This window comes from Cygnus olor, chromosome 17 (assembly GCF_009769625.2).
Source record: "Cygnus olor isolate bCygOlo1 chromosome 17, bCygOlo1.pri.v2, whole genome shotgun sequence".
NCBI classification, from domain to species: domain Eukaryota; kingdom Metazoa; phylum Chordata; class Aves; order Anseriformes; family Anatidae; genus Cygnus; species Cygnus olor.
This window is the reverse complement of record NC_049185.1, coordinates 13793985-13812331: the sequence shown is the minus strand read 5'-3', so window position 1 is coordinate 13812331 and position 18347 is coordinate 13793985. Positions and strand designations below refer to the sequence as shown.

At 47.3% G+C, this 18347-nt stretch overlaps 1 protein-coding gene across 4 annotated transcripts in view; it reads left to right on the top strand.

Annotated features, from left to right (window-relative positions):
* SSH1 (slingshot protein phosphatase 1) overlaps positions 1 to 18093 on the top strand; it is a 32417-nt gene extending 14324 nt beyond the window's left edge. For 3 of the 4 annotated variants that reach the window (XM_040576749.1, XM_040576751.1, XM_040576750.1), the window contains 13 exons: positions 2333 to 2436; positions 4193 to 4257; positions 4860 to 4981; positions 7121 to 7189; positions 7611 to 7676; positions 8968 to 9162; positions 9416 to 9509; positions 10928 to 11056; positions 12195 to 12241; positions 13514 to 13660; positions 14347 to 14547; positions 15509 to 16130; positions 16590 to 18093. In XM_040576749.1, the coding sequence (XP_040432683.1) occupies positions 2333 to 2436; positions 4193 to 4257; positions 4860 to 4981; positions 7121 to 7189; positions 7611 to 7676; positions 8968 to 9162; positions 9416 to 9509; positions 10928 to 11056; positions 12195 to 12241; positions 13514 to 13660; positions 14347 to 14547; positions 15509 to 16130; positions 16590 to 17867 (3139 nt within the window). In that variant the 3' untranslated portion in view covers positions 17868 to 18093. Of the gene's footprint in view, positions 1 to 668; positions 871 to 2332; positions 2437 to 4192; positions 4258 to 4859; positions 4982 to 7120; positions 7190 to 7610; positions 7677 to 8967; positions 9163 to 9415; positions 9510 to 10927; positions 11057 to 12194; positions 12242 to 13513; positions 13661 to 14346; positions 14548 to 15508; positions 16131 to 16589 lie in introns of those variants that run through there. The other variant, XM_040576752.1, reaches the window with a different exon arrangement.
* Positions 18094 to 18347: the final 254 nt, after the last annotated feature.

Here is an 18347-nt window from a genome sequence, read left to right as displayed (position 1 = left end):
CAGCCCTGCGCTGGTCCCCTCCAAACAGGAGCAAATCGGGGAGCACAAGTGGGGCTGGGGAAGTCCGAGCAGTCTGACCTAAGGAAAGCTGCATTTTGTAAGGTTTGCGCGTGTTTTAGGAAACAACATTTAAATTAGAAATCTTGTTCTCAATTGTTTCTTTAGTTCTGCTTTCCAGCTCATTTCCATGCAGATACATACATGGTGGCAAAAAAAAATTGCCGCGTGGATTGTCTTTTTCCTGCTTCTTCTGCTCCTGCAGCACAGCTTTCTCACTTGCCTACAACTGGGAATAATCTGCCTCACTGTAGAAGATTTCCTGCCTGCAATGAAGGCGAATGTCAGGCCAGATGAACTGCTGGAGCAGGCGTTACCGATGCCTTGGGGAAAGAGTCCTGTCTCGACCGCGTTTCGTCCTGCTGTAGCAGCCTCAGTCAGTATTCCCTAGGGATCAAAGAACAGCCTTGGGGATATTTTTCCATTTTCCCAGCAAAGTATTTCCTAAAATTCTTGAGACAGAAATGCTGTGAATGATTTCCTTGTGCGTTATCTGACCGCTCCTTTCCTCCTGCTGAAAAACCAGCTGAGTGCGCATGAGGCTGCTATCTGACTGAATATCCTATACATTGTGGTGGTGTCACTGCTGGTATGCAACTCCCGGCCTTTTTTTTTTTTTTTTTTAACGCTTTCCTGTTAGATCTGAGGGCAGGAGGCAACAAGACTCTTCCTGGCTCACTTATGGAGTGAACTAGGATTTGTCTGCAGCAGTTCTTGCCGTTAATGTGTGCTGGGGAGATCAGAGCTGGGGTTTGGGATCGCGAACAGGCTGCGGGGCTGGCGTTGAGACACAGCTCGCTGGTGAGCCGAGCGGTGAGTGCCAGGATGCTGCGGGAGTGTAAGTGGGGGAGAGCTGGTTTTAACTAGTGCGATTGTCCTGCTGGCACTTTATTGATCTGATATATGACTTAGGGAGCCTGGAACTTAGGCGAAAATTTTAGGTTGCTTTTTAAGATTGACGGAAATCTCAAATCTAAACCTGATCCGGCTTGAAGGTTCGGTTGAAAAATGTAGAAACTTTGTCTGGGAACCTTGGCTCTGTTCTCCAAGGAGAGAGGAGCTGAACTTGCAGCAGAAGCTGAAGAGACAGGAAATTGATGTCTGTCTCCCAAAAACACTGGAGTAGCTTGGAGCGTTAGTGCTCACTCCTTCCCAGAGGCGAAGACCCCAGATAAAGCACAGAACAGACGAGTGCTGGGAGCAGAACCTCCTGTGGGATCGTTTTCTGTAGCATAAATAACTCCCGGGCAGCACAGGCTCGTAATGGGGCATTTATATTTAGTTGATAGCAGACGGTAATTAACGGCGATCTATGTTTGGAAGTGCACGACAGCAGAAAATTCGGCTTTGTAACAAGGAATGCCTCTTGTGATGGTCATTGCCTGATGTTTTGAGTGGGGTAGGAAATGCCGTGTAAGCAGTTACTGTGGCAACTAAAAGGTAGCTTAGTAGATGTTGATTTTCAGCCTTGTGGGAAATGCTAACTTTACCACTTATGTCCAAGTCTATTTCTAAAACGCTCGGAGGGCATTATGGTACCGTGTAATTAGGCTTGTGCCGGGTCTTACTGTAACTGCTGGTTTTGTTCAGCCTTCTCGTTAGCTGTGTTCTCGGGCCTGTGTTTCAGATGACTCTGGAAATACAGTTTGTATGTGCACATATTGTGACCTCCCTTCTTATCAGCAGCGTTTCTCCAGCTGGTTGTATCTAGCCAGAGCAGAGCAAAGCCTTCGCTATTGTGTCGGTTGCTTTTTCCCCTGAAGTCTCAGTGCAGCTCTTTCTCTTGAGCTGTACAGGTTTCACCTCCCCTCCCTTCCCCTGTAAACCTACAGACAATTGATAATTGCATGTTCTTGTCCTTGCATTCCAGAGAAATTTTGAGAACTGAAATTAGTAGGCACTGGTTGACTCGGAACCTGATCTTAAGTCATTTCGCAGGTCTAAGCCTGTAAAAAGCCTTTCCCGCTACTGTTTTTAAGTTGCAGAATTTGATTATCAAGTGATAAAGTCATTTCCAGTCCGTGACAGCTCAGGCAAGTATCTCCTGCGATGGCCAAGTAATAAAATGTTGGTGGAAAATGACACAACGCTTCATGAATAATCCTGGAGCCATGCCTTGCAAGTGGCAGGATCAGCCTTTGGGAACAGCTTCTCGTGGCAAAATCCTACTGTGTTTTAAGGAAGAGAAGCCCTTCCTTCCCCAGGTGTACAGACTCGAGCACACACTTTGCTGATACTTCCTTTCCGTTGACTTCCTCTGTCGTTTGTTTTCCAGCCTAAGCGAGAGCTTTTTCATGGTGAAAGGAGCAGCCCTTTTCTTACAGCAAGGAAACAGTTCCCAGGGCCAGCGAAGCCTCCAGCATCCTCACAAACATGCAGGTAGTGGCTGAAATCGCGTACCGAATTTCTGCTCCCTCTTGCTTTCCTGCTCATCTCGTCCACGCTGACAGGCTAATAGCAGGCGTGGGAGGGTGGATGACTCCTCTGACTGTCACCGGGGGCCTTGTACAACCTGCTGAGGAAAACCAGGTTTTCAGCCCACTTGATTTGAATGGGAACGTATGATTATTGTGTGTTTGTTTAAACTTTTGTCATTGCCTCGGAAAGATAACTGGAGTAGAAATGTATTCTCTGCAGACATTATGGCATTCAGCACGGCGTTCTGTAGCCAGGGAAGCCTTCTGAGCCAGAGGGTCTGTGCTGAGTATGTATCCCTGTCTTCTGCAGCCTCAGACAACGAAATGTCACTTGCTTCTGCTTTGGTGGGTTGATCTTTGCCTTCTCCTTTGGTCCATGGGGAGGCAAACGCAATGGGCTGTCACGGGGCTCTAGCACCTCTTCTGTGGTTACTGAGGTCCGGATTCAGCATGGCAGTGATATTTCTCCCGAGTGCCCTCCCAGCCTCCAGTAATCTGAAGCTTGGGACTTTATATGACAGATGACAGCATTTACTTATGTATTTATTTATTTATTAAACTACCTGTTGCTGGTTTTGTTCAATGCTGCTTTTTAAAGTGAGGCACGTTTTAAATAGGATTTAGGTGTCTGTCCAGAGACTCGTTTCGTAGCTCCTTACATCCCCTTTTTTGGTCTCAGAAAATCCCCCTGTCAGTTAACTGATCTAAATCTGGCCTGTAAGCATTTATCGTGGCTTGAGAGCAGCCTGTCCTTCCTTCACACGCCCCTCCGGTGTCCCAAAATGGTGGGAAGAAAGTTGTATGGTGAACGCACGTAAAGATCAGTAAGCAGATAAGGGGTTAAGAAAGGTGGATTCTGCTCGCCCTGTATTTTTATGCCTTCTACTGTTGATGGGTTTGGAATAAGAGATTACTAAGAAAGAAGAAATAAAATCATCGGGGCATTTTGAGTGCAGGAGCATGTGGGAAAGGCACAGTGTGGTACTGTGTGTCTGCTGCTTAGTAAACACTCCAAGCACAAAGAAGCTGTTTGAATGCCAAGCTTGGCTTTGGGTGTCTTTGATTGTCAGCAATTTCATATACCCAGCAAACATCCTACGGACGGCATTTTATCTTGTATGGAAAGTTATGAGTGCCTTACCGAGTTATTAGATGTGAACTTGTTTTGTTTTCTTGTAGAGCCTTTGTTCCCTTTGCTTGCTTTCACCGAACAGAAATGTACCCACTGCCTTAGAGTCTAAGTGACGTGTGGCATGAACAGTCCTTTATTTGAGACAGAAGGGATCACCCGAATCGGGCCCCTCCTGCAGCCCTTCCTCCTCAGAAGTTTCCCCTGTTCAGCTATGCCCTCCATAAGGCCTTGTCTCCTTTGTTCCTTTTTTAATAAGAATTGTTCCTCCTGCCTCTTCCTCCCCTGTCCTCGGGGCACATAACTTTGTGCCTTCTGTATGATGCTGTAAATGGAAGTGTGTCATCATTTATGCCCTTCACAGGTGGTCTCGATGTATTTGGTAGCCCCCAAATACCACAGCCAGGTAACACTCTTCCAAGCAGCTCACTTTGCTGTCCCAGAGAATTCTAACCAAAGTTAATCGGCCTGCCTTAAATGTTTTTTGGTTGTTTGTTTTCACTTAAAGAAATGTCCGATTTCATTAGAAGTCCAGACTATGCCTATTCTTAGCACAACAAGTTAGAGACCCTTGATGATTTCTCTGCAGGTGATTTGCCCCAGCACCTCCAGGTGATGATCAACCTCCTTCGCTGTGAGGATAGAATCAAACTGGTAAGAACAGATGCATTTTTCTGCCCTTCTTTCAATTGGAGGCGTTGGGAACAAACCTCTATAGGGTGACAAAAAGCGTTGGCAAATCTTAGGTTTCACAGTTGAAGTCTGTCATGCTGGTTGCCAGCCCCACCAGATTTTCCTGGCTGCTCCTCTTGGGCTGGTCCCTACATCCAGGTTGTGAGTTGGATCAGGAAAGTGTTCTGAAATGTGTTAAGTTTAATTTTCCAGTCAGCCGACAAATACCGATACAGGAGATGAGATAGGAGCTTGGTGATGGTAGTGGATGCTTTGCACTTAGACTGTTCTTAAGTCAGTCCTTGGCTTAAGTCAGTCTTGAAATTACATCCAAGTGGGCTTTAGCTTTCTTTTAAAGAAATGTGCAGAGGCTGTAAAAGTCACTGCAGAGAAGTCTATGTTAATTATCCCCTCTAGCATGGCTAACATCTGACGTTTCAGGAAGCCTCTGAGCTTGTCTCTCTTTCTTGTTCGGTGCATTCACCAACTTTTGGGCACAATTACACCTAAAAAATATTGGTCGGCAACGGAAGTAATAATTATCCAAAAGCTGGTTTGCAGAGCTTGACTATTTTTTTTCCTAGGCTGTCCGTTTGGAAAGTGTGTGGACAGACAGAGTGCGGTACATGGTGGTTGTATACAGCAACGGGCGGCAGGACACAGAAGAGAATATTTTGCTGGGCGTGGATTTCTCCAGCAAGGAGAGGTATGTCTAAGGCAAGGCTTGGCTTGGAAATCGGGCAGGCTGGGTTCTATGGAAAGCTTGTCAACAACAAACTGTCCTGAGCACTTAATTTTCATGTATCTGCATACTCTATGAAGAAAAGAGACACATTTGTTATTTTTTCTGACCGTCGTGAGGGTGAGAGGGTACTCATTGTTCCAGAAAGCTTTCAGTCTCCTTAGAACCTCTGGGCTCTCTCCGCAGTTGTGGGCAAAGCATTTACTTGTAATCCGTCTGTAGGGCTGTGGTATTTACCTCATCTGTGGTAGTTTGCTGTCTCCTCGCTACAAAACACTTCTGCAGACGCGTTTGCAAAACTGGAACTTATTTGATCCATCGGACTTCACGTCTGGTGATGGCATGATGCAATGGAACTGTTTCGGGAAGGTTAGTTGCCAAATAGCCTCAACAGCAATCCTGCAAAAGCACCTCCAAAAACAACAAACAAATGTGTCAGTAATGAGCTGTTCCCTCTGTCTAACTGATAAAAGCTCAGAATATTTTGAAAGGCAAATAAAATATTTTGTTACTGCAGACCCTCTCACATCGTTCCAGTTATAGGTGAGTAAACCAAGGCAGAAAAGTTCTTGGCTCGGAGAGGTGGGGCTGCTTTGGCAGAGCTGGAGTTAGAAGTCAGAGCTTCCAGACTGTTGTTTCTGTTCTCCGGTGATTTAGCACGCTGCCATGTTGTGCTAAGGTGGGACTTTTGTTTTCTTTCTGGGAAACCTCAGAGGATTTAAGTGGAAGGGGGAAGCTTCTGCGCTGCAGTGAGTCCTGTCGGTAAACTCCTAGCAGTGCCTTCCGAAGAAGATTATTGTCACTGGCTTTGATGCTGCTTCTGTGTCTGCTGTTGATTACTGCTGCTGGCGTTAGGGAGGAAATTCTAACGTAGCGTTCCCGTATGGCACACTTAGCGTGCAACTGCAGGGAGTGTTGGCCATGTCCTCTCCAAGTCCGAGGTGACCTGCCAGTAGTTTGCTCCTGGTGGGTGAGTGGTGGGAGACAAGAGGAAAGATGCAAAAGTTATGACCAAATGTAAAGTTAGCTGCTTTTTCAGTTAGTTTCCCCTGAAAGCTGGAGGTTTTGTAAATTAAGGAAAAGTTTCATGCATAAAGAAGTCTGTTGGCATGAGCGACTTTTATTGAGGGACTCCGTGGCTCCATGTTGGGGATGAAATGTCACTGCTCAGCTGTAAGTGTTCTGACTGCTGACAGTTTGACTAGTCAGGCGCTTTTGTGGGTTTTATTCCTTTTACATGTGTTTAATAGAAAACACTTTTCCTCGCAGAGCTCTAGAGTGCACATTGTCCACATGTGTGTTCAAACTGGCCTGTCAAAGCCTTTGATCTGCTGCAGAAAGTGGCTGAAGGCTTAAAAAAAAAAAATGGAAAGAATAAAACAAACCTGTACTCTTTGCTAACTGTCTGTTGTGTGCATCTTGATTTCCTTTAAAACTTTAATATCTCGGCAGCTTAATTATTTAGCAGTTGAAAGTTACTTCCCCCCATTATAGTACAGCTTTCTTGCCAGATTGCATCTCTGAAATAAGAGTGTTCTTTTGGGTTAGGTATACTCATAAAATCCTTTTTGTCTCTTCTACCAGCCAAAGCGATGAAGTGCAAACTGAACACACAAGCCTTTGAAAGGCCCCTGGGGTCCTCTTTGGAGAGGGCAGGCGGCTGCTCTGCCACCTACCAAGGCTTGCTTTCTGCCTCGCTGCAACCTGAATCTCTGCAGCCAGATCGCTGGGATCTGCTTTTATATCCTGCTAGGGAGCTTCCTTGCACCGAGCTTAAGGGGGTGATGAGCTTACGAGCAGGAAAGGTGATGGGGAAATACTGCAGTGCTTCCTGGCAGGCTGTGTGGGGGAAGAGAAGAGCTGGGGATTCTTATTCCTGGTTCTCCAGCTCAGCGGAGCAATCAGCATGCTAACGTCAGAGTAGACCTTTAGACTTCAGTTGCCGGTCTCCTTGTGTGTTGTGCATTTGATGGCCTACGATATTACGAGGAATTACTAGAGCAAGGCTTGAGGATTTTAAAAATTAATGAGTATTAATAATTGAGGATATTGGCATGACCGCATTGTGGCCTATATTTAACATCCTTAACATTTCTCTTCCAGTAAAAGCTGCACTATAGGAATGGTTCTTCGTCTGTGGAGTGATACTAAAATCCATCTTGATGGTGATGGGTAAGAAACCACATTAAAAGGATAGATGTGAATGTCTTTCCCTTCTGGGGGCTGCTTTAGGAGAGATTCTCTATCACTGTGCAAATGAAGTTCCAATTTTGAATTCATATCTGCAGGTTTTTTATTCAGACACTGAGGTTTTTTTGCCCTCAGACTGCTCAGTGGAACCTGTAATACCCAGAAAATGTTTTCTGAAATCCTGCTCAAAGGGTGGAGCTCCCATTCCTGGCAGCGTACAGCAGGGAAAGGTGTCCGCTTGCCATTTTTGGGGGGGAAGATGCTGGAAAATCAGTGATAGAAATTCTCATCCTTGATTTTTTTTTTTTGAGTGCTCTTGTAGCTGTCTTGCATTAGCTGTTTGTAGAGCACAGCTTGAGATGCAGAGAAGAGCAGTTTGTGACTCTTTTCCCCTCTCTTTCAGTGGCTTCAGCGTGAGCACTGCAGGGAGAATGCACATCTTCAAGCCAGTGTCGGTGCAAGCCATGTGGTATGGATGCTAATTAGCTTTATTGAAAAAGAGACTCTCATTTCTGTGAATAAATTAAAAACAAATAAACAAACTGCATTTTAGCATTCTCCATAACTGGAATTCAGTGAGCTGAAGCAGAGTTGCTGCTTCCCTGTGTCAGCTGGTAGCAATACTATAAAGGGACTCTGGGAGTAGATGTGAAAACAGCATCTTCTCCTGCTTCTGTTTGGAGCAGCTGCATGCTCTTTAACACAAGGGTGATGGGAAATGGCACTAATGAAATGTATAAACACAAAAGCCCAACTTGAATTCATCAGGCTGCAAACCCAGTCTTTCCTCCCTGTGCATACTTTTCTAGCTGTCTGAAGGAGTCTCACGACCCATTGCCAATCTGATGGCATTTCCAGTTCTCTGCCTCGTTGCTGGGGCTCCTGCCGCGTGGAAACTTTCCGTGCCACTCTGCGATCGCGTTCACCTTTCAGCTCCTGTCACCCCTCCCATGTGCAGGGATTCCAAAACACTGAAGCAGAGAGGGCTGAATCAGCAGCGGCTGTGCCAGCAAATGCCTTCTTGAAGAGGCTGCTACCCTGCCCCAAACAGAACATGGCTCTTGGCCTGGGCAATGTGCTGGCTCCTGTCAGAGCCTCATGCGATCCTACTCCTTGGGGCATGTGATAGGAAAAAGATACAGATGTAGAGAAGGGTGACGTGCTAGGGATGATTTGGTACAGAAACAGGTGAAACTCTTGTTCCTGTCACTTTTGAGCTCAGCCCCTCCTGTTGGCAACCTTAGATGTGGTTAATGGCTTCACTACAAGCACATCTTCAGAGCAGAGACTTTAAAAAAAACAAAAAAGGAAAAAAGGAGGAGGAATGAAGGAAAAAGTAACGGTAGAATTTACAAAAACAAATGACCTGATTTGGCCCTGTCCCTGGAGCGTGTCAGGGGCCAAGAATGCTGGTAAATATGCATTTGACTCCTTGCTGAAGGTGGTTTGAAAATTGTCCGTATTCTTTATTTTTCTTGGGTCTGGCTTTACAAGTTAGCTAATGATTAGATCCCAGAGTGGCTTGTGCCTTGTGCTTGCCTGTTAATCAGGAGAAAATGTCAGCCTCTGCCTCAGCTCAGCTCTTAGAAGGCCTCCAAGGTGCCTTCTCTGAACTCTGATACAATAAAGTTGCTGCTCTCAGAAAGCAAACTGCAACAAGCGGTGGTGAAAATCTTTTCCCTCAGTGAAAATCAGTTGAGATCCTGCTCTCTCTCTGTTTGTTGCTCACGTCTGCACAAATTTGTTCTCCAAACTTGCAGGTCTGCTTTACAGATCCTCCATAAAGCCTGCGAAGTTGCAAGAAGGTACAACTACTTCCCAGGTGGGATGGCCTTGGTCTGGGCCACGTACTACGAAAGCTGCATCAGCTCCGACCAGAGCTGCATCAACGAGTGGAATGCAATGCAGGACCTGGAGTCCACCCGCCCCGACTCTCCAGCTCTGTTTGTTGACAAGTCAGTTCTCAGTTTTGCTAGACAAAGTTGGCTTAGCTCACAAAAGAAATCTCGCCTTCTCCCTTTTGTTCCCCTGGCAGTTCATTTCCTTTCTATTCATAAATATCTTCAAATGTTTTTCTTCCATTATTCTGGTCAAGTTGCTTTTAATGCAAGTCCTTCCCACCATCCCTCTGTCCTGTACAAGTTGCATCGTCTCTGGAGAGCATGTTTACAGCTCAGGAAGGAGACCTCCTCTCTGCTTACCTTCCAGGCCAACTGAAAGGGAACGAACAGAACGGCTCATTAAAGCCAAACTCCGGAGCATCATGATGAGCAAAGACCTGGAAAATGTGACTTCAAAGGAGGTAAATATAAAAATTCCTGCTACCTAATTCTTCCTGCTAGGCTCCTTTTCCAAAGAGTGCTGTACTGACAGAGACACCAGATGACTGGGTGCCACTGGCTTTAGAGGCTGTATTTCCAATTGACCCTTGCAGATTTTACTCTTTGCTGTACCTCTGTTTCTCTAGCAGGTAAAACAGGGTAATACCAGTATCAGAGTGTATTTTTCAAGACCTTGGTAACAAGTATGTGACTCTCAAAGTGTAAGGTGTCTGATCTTTGCCAACAGAGTGGCATCCGAGTTGATCCTTGCATTACAGCTGCTTGTAGCTGATGCCAGGCATGTCCAAGGAATGAATTTGCAGTCCCTTACTCCTCAGTACATCCTTGTGAATTACACAAGCCAAGGTAGCACTCTCAAAAGATGCAGTTGGTGGGTTCAGCCCTCACCAGTGTGAGTATACACGGCTGTTTTAGATGAGTATCCTGGACTTCACTTGCTCAGGGACAGCACAGAGCAAATGGTGCGCTAAAAACAGCGTCTTTATCTTTGTTGGCTTCATCTTAAGGTTTTATTTTCTTTATTCCTGAACGATGTCAGAGAGGCATACAGGCAAAACTTTGCTCGTGTGTCTCTGGATGAAGAATCACAAGTCAAGGCTAAAGCTAGTTTGGATCTGTCCCACAGGGTGATGCAAATGCCTGCATCCGCAGTGCAGGCATTCTCAAAGCAAATGGTAATAGTTCTTTTTGGGTTCAATTTTTGTTTGTTTTGCAAGGAAGGCTGTTAAACTGCAGGGCTTTCCTTCCTAGAGCTTAGCACTGAAGGGTTTGGATGCATTCTTGTGTAACAGCAGCATTACAAGCTGTAGGCGTAAGCTGAGAACTCGTCTGTCTGTCTATGTATTCTTAACTCTTCGTGCAGTCAGGATGGTATGATTTTTTTTTTCCACCATTTTCTAAGGTGGGTTCAACAAAGCTGTGTTGCTTTGCGTTACGCCTTCTTGAAGCTGAGGTGCAGTGAAAGGACTGTACGTCTGTGTCAGGACATTTTGAAAAGGGGAGGCTATTAGAAAGCTTTCTCTTCACCAGTATTGCCACTGTTCACTTCTTGCTCCTAATGGGCTTCTTATTTGTTTCTTAGTTGTTCTCCAGGGTCTTGTTTTTTTTATTTCAAGTTTTTTTTTAAGAAGCAGGTACGTCAAAAACCATGTTTTGTACCTGGATGTTATCTGAAGCTTTCTTCACAGATCTTAAATTTGTGGGCCTAACATGCTTGGAGAGAGATGCCATGTAGTGGGATTCCTTGTCTCCAGAAGGTCAAATCCCTGCTGCTGTCTTTAATGAAGTACAGAAAAAGTATTTTGTAGAGGAGTGCCAATAAATGTTTCTATTGAACAGACGTGATTCTAGGTGGCATCCTTTGTTTTCTGCTCTGCAGATACGAAATGAGCTGGAGAAACACATGAATTGCAACTTGAAAGAATTCAAGGAATTTATAGACAATGAAATGCTGCTTATCCTGGGTCAGATGGACAAACCGTCTCTGATTTTTGATCATTTGTATCTGGTAAGTTGCTGTAATAGGAGCTCCAGATGAGCTGGAGACTCAGTGGGAGTGAGCTGACAAGTCGGGGGCTCAGGGGGATCTGGATTTGGCGTCAAGGCTGAATTGTGCAGTGTGAGCAAAAGATTACAGCCTGCTATCCAGCCCTCCATGCGGAATACTCGAGGAGTCATGTTGCTTGTAAAAGCAATGATTATAATATATTTTTATCAATGGAGATAATTTGAAACGAACGAAGGGATCTAGCTGTGAGTGCTGCCCTGTGTGACAATTGTTCGCTTTTTGACTCTGGGGAGGGTCACTACATTGGTTTTCTCAACAGAGCCTATCAAGTTGTGTATGCGTGGCCAAAACTACAAAAAGAACAAGGCTGAAGGTGATGTGGGTGATGTGCTCTTCGAGTTTTATGCAAAAGGTGTGCGTTGTGCGTAATCTCTTGCCACTAGATGGTACTGCAAGCAAAACCAGGCGCTGCCATCTGGAACAAAGACTTGCTTGAGATGAGCACATTTGTGCCCATTATGTTTGGGTCACTTCTAGTTTGTTTTTCCTGGAGAGAGTCAGAGGAAATGTTGATGTTTGGGGGCAAAAACCTGCTTTTTTAAACCCTTTCTAGCTTTTCATTTTGTGGATAGGGTGAGATCCAAGGTGAGTGACCACCCCCAGAACTTTCAAGATTTGCCTCGCTTCTCATATACCTGTGATCACAGTCATGCCACGTGTAATTACTTGTTACTTGTCTTTCTCTGCACTATTTATCTCTGTGGTTAAAAATCCAGAGTGTCCGGGCCACAACGACATGGGATAAACTGTCTCTGACTCTCGTGTCATGCAGGATTTTTTCCTGCACAGCCCCCGTGCCTTGTTGTCCTTAATTCTTCTGATTTCAGAGGGACTGGGAACTGTCCTCGTGCTGCATTTGAGGATGAGCCTGGGTGGGCTGCTAAAGTAATCCAGGCAGCATCCTGTATTCCCCACAACTTCCCGAAACTGGTGTGCTAACTGTGCCCAGAGGCTACTAGCAGTATTTCAGTTGACAGCTAAGGAATGAATATTGCTGAGGCTGGGGCGCTGCAAAATCTTAGAAAATGGGGAGGGTCTCGGGCTCCTTTGAAACGTGACTTACCCGTGGCTGTTGCAGGGGTCAGAGTGGAACGCCTCTAACCTGGAGGAGCTGCAGGGCTCGGGGTGAGTACCGCTCCTTTCGGGCTCTGAATCCTCCAGTCCTTTGGGTCCATTCCTAGCAATGTGGGTAACTTATCATCGGGACCTTGATTAGGAAGTCTTTCTAACTCATTTCCATCACAGGGGGAGTGGAAATAACAAAACTTTTCATTTTTGAAGTGTATCAGGATGTCTGGCGCGCACACACACACACACAGTCCCCAGCGTGTAGCAGCCAAGTGTGTAACGGACGCACGTACTGTTGTGTCAGATGTGAGCTCCTGCAGGCTGTGGAAGAGCAATTACAGCGCTGCGTTTAGGAAAAACTCTATCGAAATGGAGCAGAACTTCCTGGGGATGAGCAAGCTCCGTCTCACCTGCCCAGACAGGCAGCTGCAGGGCTGTCTTTCACCACGCTCTCATCACCGCACCGCTTCTTCGCTTCTTGGCATGACTTACTTTCACGCTTTTTGGACGAGTGAGAGTTTCACAGCGTATAAATATCTGCTGCTTGCCCAAGGCATGCACCAACCCTGACATGAGAAACTGAAAACTATTGCTCAAGAGCATGACTAAAAATGTTTTAGTTCGGAGTCCTTGGGAACAGATGTCTGAACATCTTTAAGCAAGGAAATCGACCAGCATGTTAATACTTCTGCTCTGTGGTGAGGGTATCGTGACGTGCAGTGTCCAAAAGTCAAAGCTGGACGAATTCTGAAAGAAACATCCTGTGCCCTTGATTTGTCTGAATGGTGTAAAGTAATAAATCAATATGGGCGCTCATTCTCCCAGGGTACATCGTAAACCTTGCTGTAATATTTGGCAGGAATCAGGGGATACCATGTGACTATTATTTCATATTTTTGATCAGAAAGAAGAGAAAAGGTTGGTTTCATAGTTAAAGCCTGCAGTTGAACATTGTGGTGCCTGGGTTCTCTTCCCAGCTTTCGTCCAAGTGCAGTTGCACTTCTGGGATGCTGAAGTAGAAAGTGTGCAGCAAACAGCGGGGAGTTTGAGTAGGTTACAAAGCCTTGGCAGATGGGCTAAAATAAACTTCTCCCTCTCGTGCTCCCGGTCTTGCTTTGTTGAATGGGATATGCTGGTAGTGAGAGATGAGTGACTGGACAGGCCCTGCATGTCATGTGTGCGATTTGCCATAATCTGTCCCGGGAGATCAGGATTAAGGCTGTAGATAAAATCTTACAGCTCACGTTTTGTCAGATGTCATGGACTTCATGTGTATTGGTTCCCCTTTCGTGACCATGGTGGTTCATCTCTAATTTTCGTTCTCCACAGCATTGACTACATTTTGAATGTGACCAGGGAAATAGATAACTTTTTTCCTGGTTTGTTCGCCTATCACAACATCCGGGTGTACGACGAGGAGACCACGGACCTCCTGGCTCACTGGAACGAGGCGTATCACTTCATCAACAAGGCCAAGTAAGTGGGCTGGGAGACGTGGCTTAGTGTGAGAGCACAGCCGAGCCCCAGCAGAAACTGCTTCAGGTCTGGGTGACGAGAGTGACACCGTGCCCTGCGTGTTGGACCCTCCTGAAGCCACACCACAGCTGAAGGTGGCAACTGGGCTTTTGTGTCACATCTTTTCCCAGGGGTTTTCTGTGTCCCTGGAGCTTCCGTGTTCTTTGTCTCTTCCGGCGCAGGCATTAACCCGCTCCTAGCCTACGGTTTTTATTTATTACTATTATTTTGTCTTGCTTCCAAAAGGAAACGAGGACATTTCCTCTGCTTGAGGTGTTCTGGAAGTATTCCAACACGTGTCCATGTTGGACTAGCCCAAGAGATGGTGACAAAGCCCATGAAACACTGCTGGGCCTTTATACTCGGGTTGTTCCTGCTTATTCCTGTGCCCAAAGACTTGGGCAGGCAGGCAGGGGGCTTCGTGGTGGTCTCTGAAATGGTGGCACGGCTGAAGCTGCCCTTCTCTACCTCTTTATTTTTCTGGAGCAGGGTTCTTCTCCTGGCCACCTTAGTCCAAAACGTTTCTCACCTACTTAGCTAAGGCGTTAGGGTGGTCAGGAGGATGAAGTACTGCCCCTCTGCCATTTAAATGCTAACAACAGACAAAATAACCACGAAGATGAGACGCTGTCCTTTTTGTCCTGCAGGAAGAATCACTCCAAGTGCCTGGTGCACTGCAAAATGGGCGTGAGCCGGTCGGCATCTACTGTTATAGCTTATGCAATGAAAGAATTTGGCTGGTCACTGGAAAAGGCTTACAATTACGTGAAGCAGAAACGCAGCATTGCAAGACCAAATGCAGGCTTCATGAGACAGCTTTTGGAATACGAAGGCATTTTAGATGCAAGGTAAGGTGACAATGAACGGAGAGGTGGCTTGCAGGAAATAAAAGGACCTGGTTGTAGGCAACGCCTCTGGTGTTTCAGTATATCACAGAATATTAGTGGAGTTCCATGGATTTCTGTTCAGGCAGTAGGTTCCTCTGCCACTGAGCACAACACGTGTTGCAATACAAAGACGGTGACAGAGCGTGCATGGTGGAGCAGTCTGAAGGCAGACCACCGTCCAGAGGGGTTCCCCTTTGAAGGGCAGATGCAGAAGCCTGGGCTAATTGTGCTTTTCTAAACCTTTTCTATGCCAGGCCTCCGCGGATGGAAATTAGCTGTCTTCTAGGGAGATCTGCTCTGGTTTAATTCATCGAGGGTTTCTCTGTGCTTGGGAAGCGTGTTTGTATTTCTCAGCAGCCAACACTGTTCAGCAAAACATTGTTCTTGTTTTATGAGGCAGAACTGAGCTCAGGCAGTGTTGGAGGCACATCGTTCGCAGTTCTGGGTGACCATGCCAATCATGAGGCTTTGTCACTGCAAGCGCTGCAGTCTCTAATAAGGGTTTCTGCATGCTCGACTTGGCCTCTGCTCTAGTGGGGAAAGAGGAGGAAAATTTTCACTCTGGTTCAGCAGAAACTGTGCCGTGAGATGTGGAGAGGTGTTGGTTCAGGGCATTTTGCGCTGGCAGACGTCTCTGTTCCCATCGTGTGTGTGGTGCAGGGCCCTGCCAGGAGTCGTCTGAGCCAAAGAGATGGTGGAGTAGGCAGGCGTGATGGGCAAAGTCCTGATGCTAGAGATGGCTTTGCCTGGATGGGAATGCAGGGCTGCATTTGCCAACCAGCCTGGCTGTTCGGGGCTGTGAATCTTCTCCGTGAGGAGAGAGGGAGGGATGCTCCTGCAGCCGAGCAGCCTTCAGCTTCTGCCGTGGCTGTCACAACAGCAGCTTAACTGTTCTCACTCGTCTCTCTGTCCTTTCCCCCAGCAAGCAGCGCCACAATAAGCTGTGGAAGCAGCAGGCAGAGAGCAACCTCCCTCAGAACACAGACGGCAGCACGGGCTCGGGCGACTTCTTACTCGAGAGCTTAGACGTCGACCTCGAAAACCGCCTGGCTGACCTGGACACCCCTTCGCAGTCGGTGTACCTGGACAACCGAGCCGGCCCAGAAGTGCCTGTGGGGTATAATTACTGCTTCCGCCGCCTCTCGGACACGCTGCTGGAGAACAAGGTGCCCGGTGAGAGGGAGAGCTTCTTCCACGTGGAGGAGCTGGAGCGGGACGCGCTTGCGGAGCGCGCCACCTCGCTGGTGAGGCAGCCTCCGTCCGTGCCTTCGGAGGGGAGGCCGGAGGTGGCGAAGGGCCTGGAGACAGCGGAGGCGCTGTCGGAGCTGAGCGGTTTCCAGGAGGTGAAGAAGAAACTGGACTTCAGCCCCCGGAAGGCAAGGCTGGTGCTGGGCCCCGGGGAGCCAGGGGAGGATGGTATCAGGGAGGAAAACCCAATGGAGAAGTGGAAGCGTCGTTTGTCCATGCACAAGGAGGAGAGCAGGCTTAATAGAGAGAACTTGAATAACAACAACAGCAAAAGGAGTTGCCCAGAGGATTTTGAGGTGCGTATGGAGTTGAAACGTAGGTGATTAGCATGGCTGACTCTACTGCAAGTGAAATTGCTCTTCTCATCTTCATAGCACAGTTTCATTTGACTTGGATAAAGCCTTTCATTCCATGATGAGCTGCTTCCTTTTCGAAGTGCTTCTGAACATGGCTTTGCTTGCCCAAGCTATGGATTTAGATGCCAGAGAGAGAGCACACAGGTGTGAGTGCACTGTAAACTGCTTTGGGCAACTTGCTTGCATGACCATCGCTCGAAACGGTAGGTATTCTTCCACTGAAAATGTTGTCTGCTGGGAAAGTACGTGGCTTTTGTTCCTGCTGCAGGGCCTGAAGAGAAGTGAAATGGGCTTCCTTTCAAAGCTGCCTAGCTGTAAATGTGTGTTACGATCTGTGCCTCTCGCTCTGCCGATGTGCTTTCTGCTCACATTTACCTGTACCCGTTTTCTTTCTTGCAGCACGATGCCGTGTTTGGGATCCTCAGTAAAGTCAAACCTCCCTATCAGTCTTGTGCTGACTGCATGTACCCCTCGGCCAGTTTGTCTCCCGACTCCTTTGGGGAGCAGTGCGAGAAGCTGAACCCCGGCTCTGCGCGTCACAGCTCCACCATCTGCACGCAGCCAGCCCTCCTCTCCCACATCCCCTCCGGCTTGGCAGACCACCTGCCCAGCAAGGCACGCGCAGAGGAGGTAATCAGAACTAAAAATAACGAGGCTCCGCTTCCTCTGTCAGCGGGAACTGGCACTTTGGAAGCTGGTACTTGTAAATCAGTGGCTGATCAGCAGTGCAGCGTTTCAGAGAAAGGAAAGGATGCACCAAAAACCCCGGTCAAAACCCTGCAGCCCAGGAGAAACTCACACTGTGACAAGAGCCTCCTTAGTGCAGAACTGGTGAAAGAAGAGTCTCTAGCCAGAAAAGACAGCAAACCCACCAAGGATCTGAAGTACATGCTGTTCAGTAAAGACTTGGAAAAGCCGACTGCAAACAGTTACTTAATGCAGCATCAGGAGTCTCTCATTCAGCTGCAGAAAGCGGGCTTGGTCAGGAAACATACCAAAGAACTAGAGCGGTTGAAAAGCCTGCCCTCGGATGCCTCGTCCCTGCTCAGAGAGGGCTCCCTGAGCAGGGCTGAGCCCAGCATCGTGGAGGAAAGCGAAGACCTGATTTCACATCACGGCCTCGTCCCTCTTCTGAGACCAACACCGTTGATACCTGAAGATGCCGAAAACGAAGTGAAGTTAGAGGTCAAGCGCTTGCTGGAGGGGATCTCTCAGAAAACCTCCACGCCGGTCGTGTGCAGGTTGGAGCACACGAGCAGCTTCACCAAGGACTTCCTGAAGACCATCTGCTACACCCCCTCGTCCTCCCGGAGCTCCAACCTGACGCGCAGCTCCAGCAGCGACAGCATCCACAGCGTGCGGGGCAAGCCCGGCCTGGTGAAGCAGCGAACTCAGGAGATCGAGACCCGGCTGCGGCTGGCTGGTTTGACTGTTTCGTCTCCTCTGAAAAGGTCCAATTCCCTCGCCAAGCTGGGGTGTCTTAACTTGTCCTCCGAGGACTTGTCCAGCGACATGGACGTGTCAACCATAACGGACTCGAAAGAGGCCGTTTCCAGCGAGTCTTCCGTGCTCTGTGAGCCACAGCCCACTCCGAGGAGTGCGGATGCCAGCTCCAAGCTGGCAGCGAAGCCAGCTGTCGGAAACTTGAAGAATACGCTTTGGATGGGCAAAAGTTGATGCCTTCTGTGGGGGGAGTAAGAGGGAGGCTGGATTTCTGGTTTCTGTTGGTTTTTTTTTTAAGGCGTTTATTCATTGCACCGATGCAGTTTTATCATCTGACTTGCAGTAGTTCATCTGATGCCGCCTCTTCTTCCCCTCCGTGTACTCTTCCGTGGGGAGAAAAAGAAACGTGATGGGTCATGATGAATGGCACAAGGGAAAATAAAATGTATTGCATGGCTTAGAAGAGGACTGTGTGTGAATTGCCTGTTGTCCTGCAGGATGCTATTTCTAGTACTGTTTGCCAAGTATAATAATGTGGTGTTGTGCGTGTGTCTATATATAGATAGATACTTACATCTCTTCATCTATCTATATATATAAAATGCTGAAATGCTCCGTTTCAAAGTCTCAGCAAAATAATTAGTCATGACTTTTTTTTTTTTACAGAACAAACACAAGTCTCTAGCTAAAGCAAGCGCTTGTGGAAAAATCCTT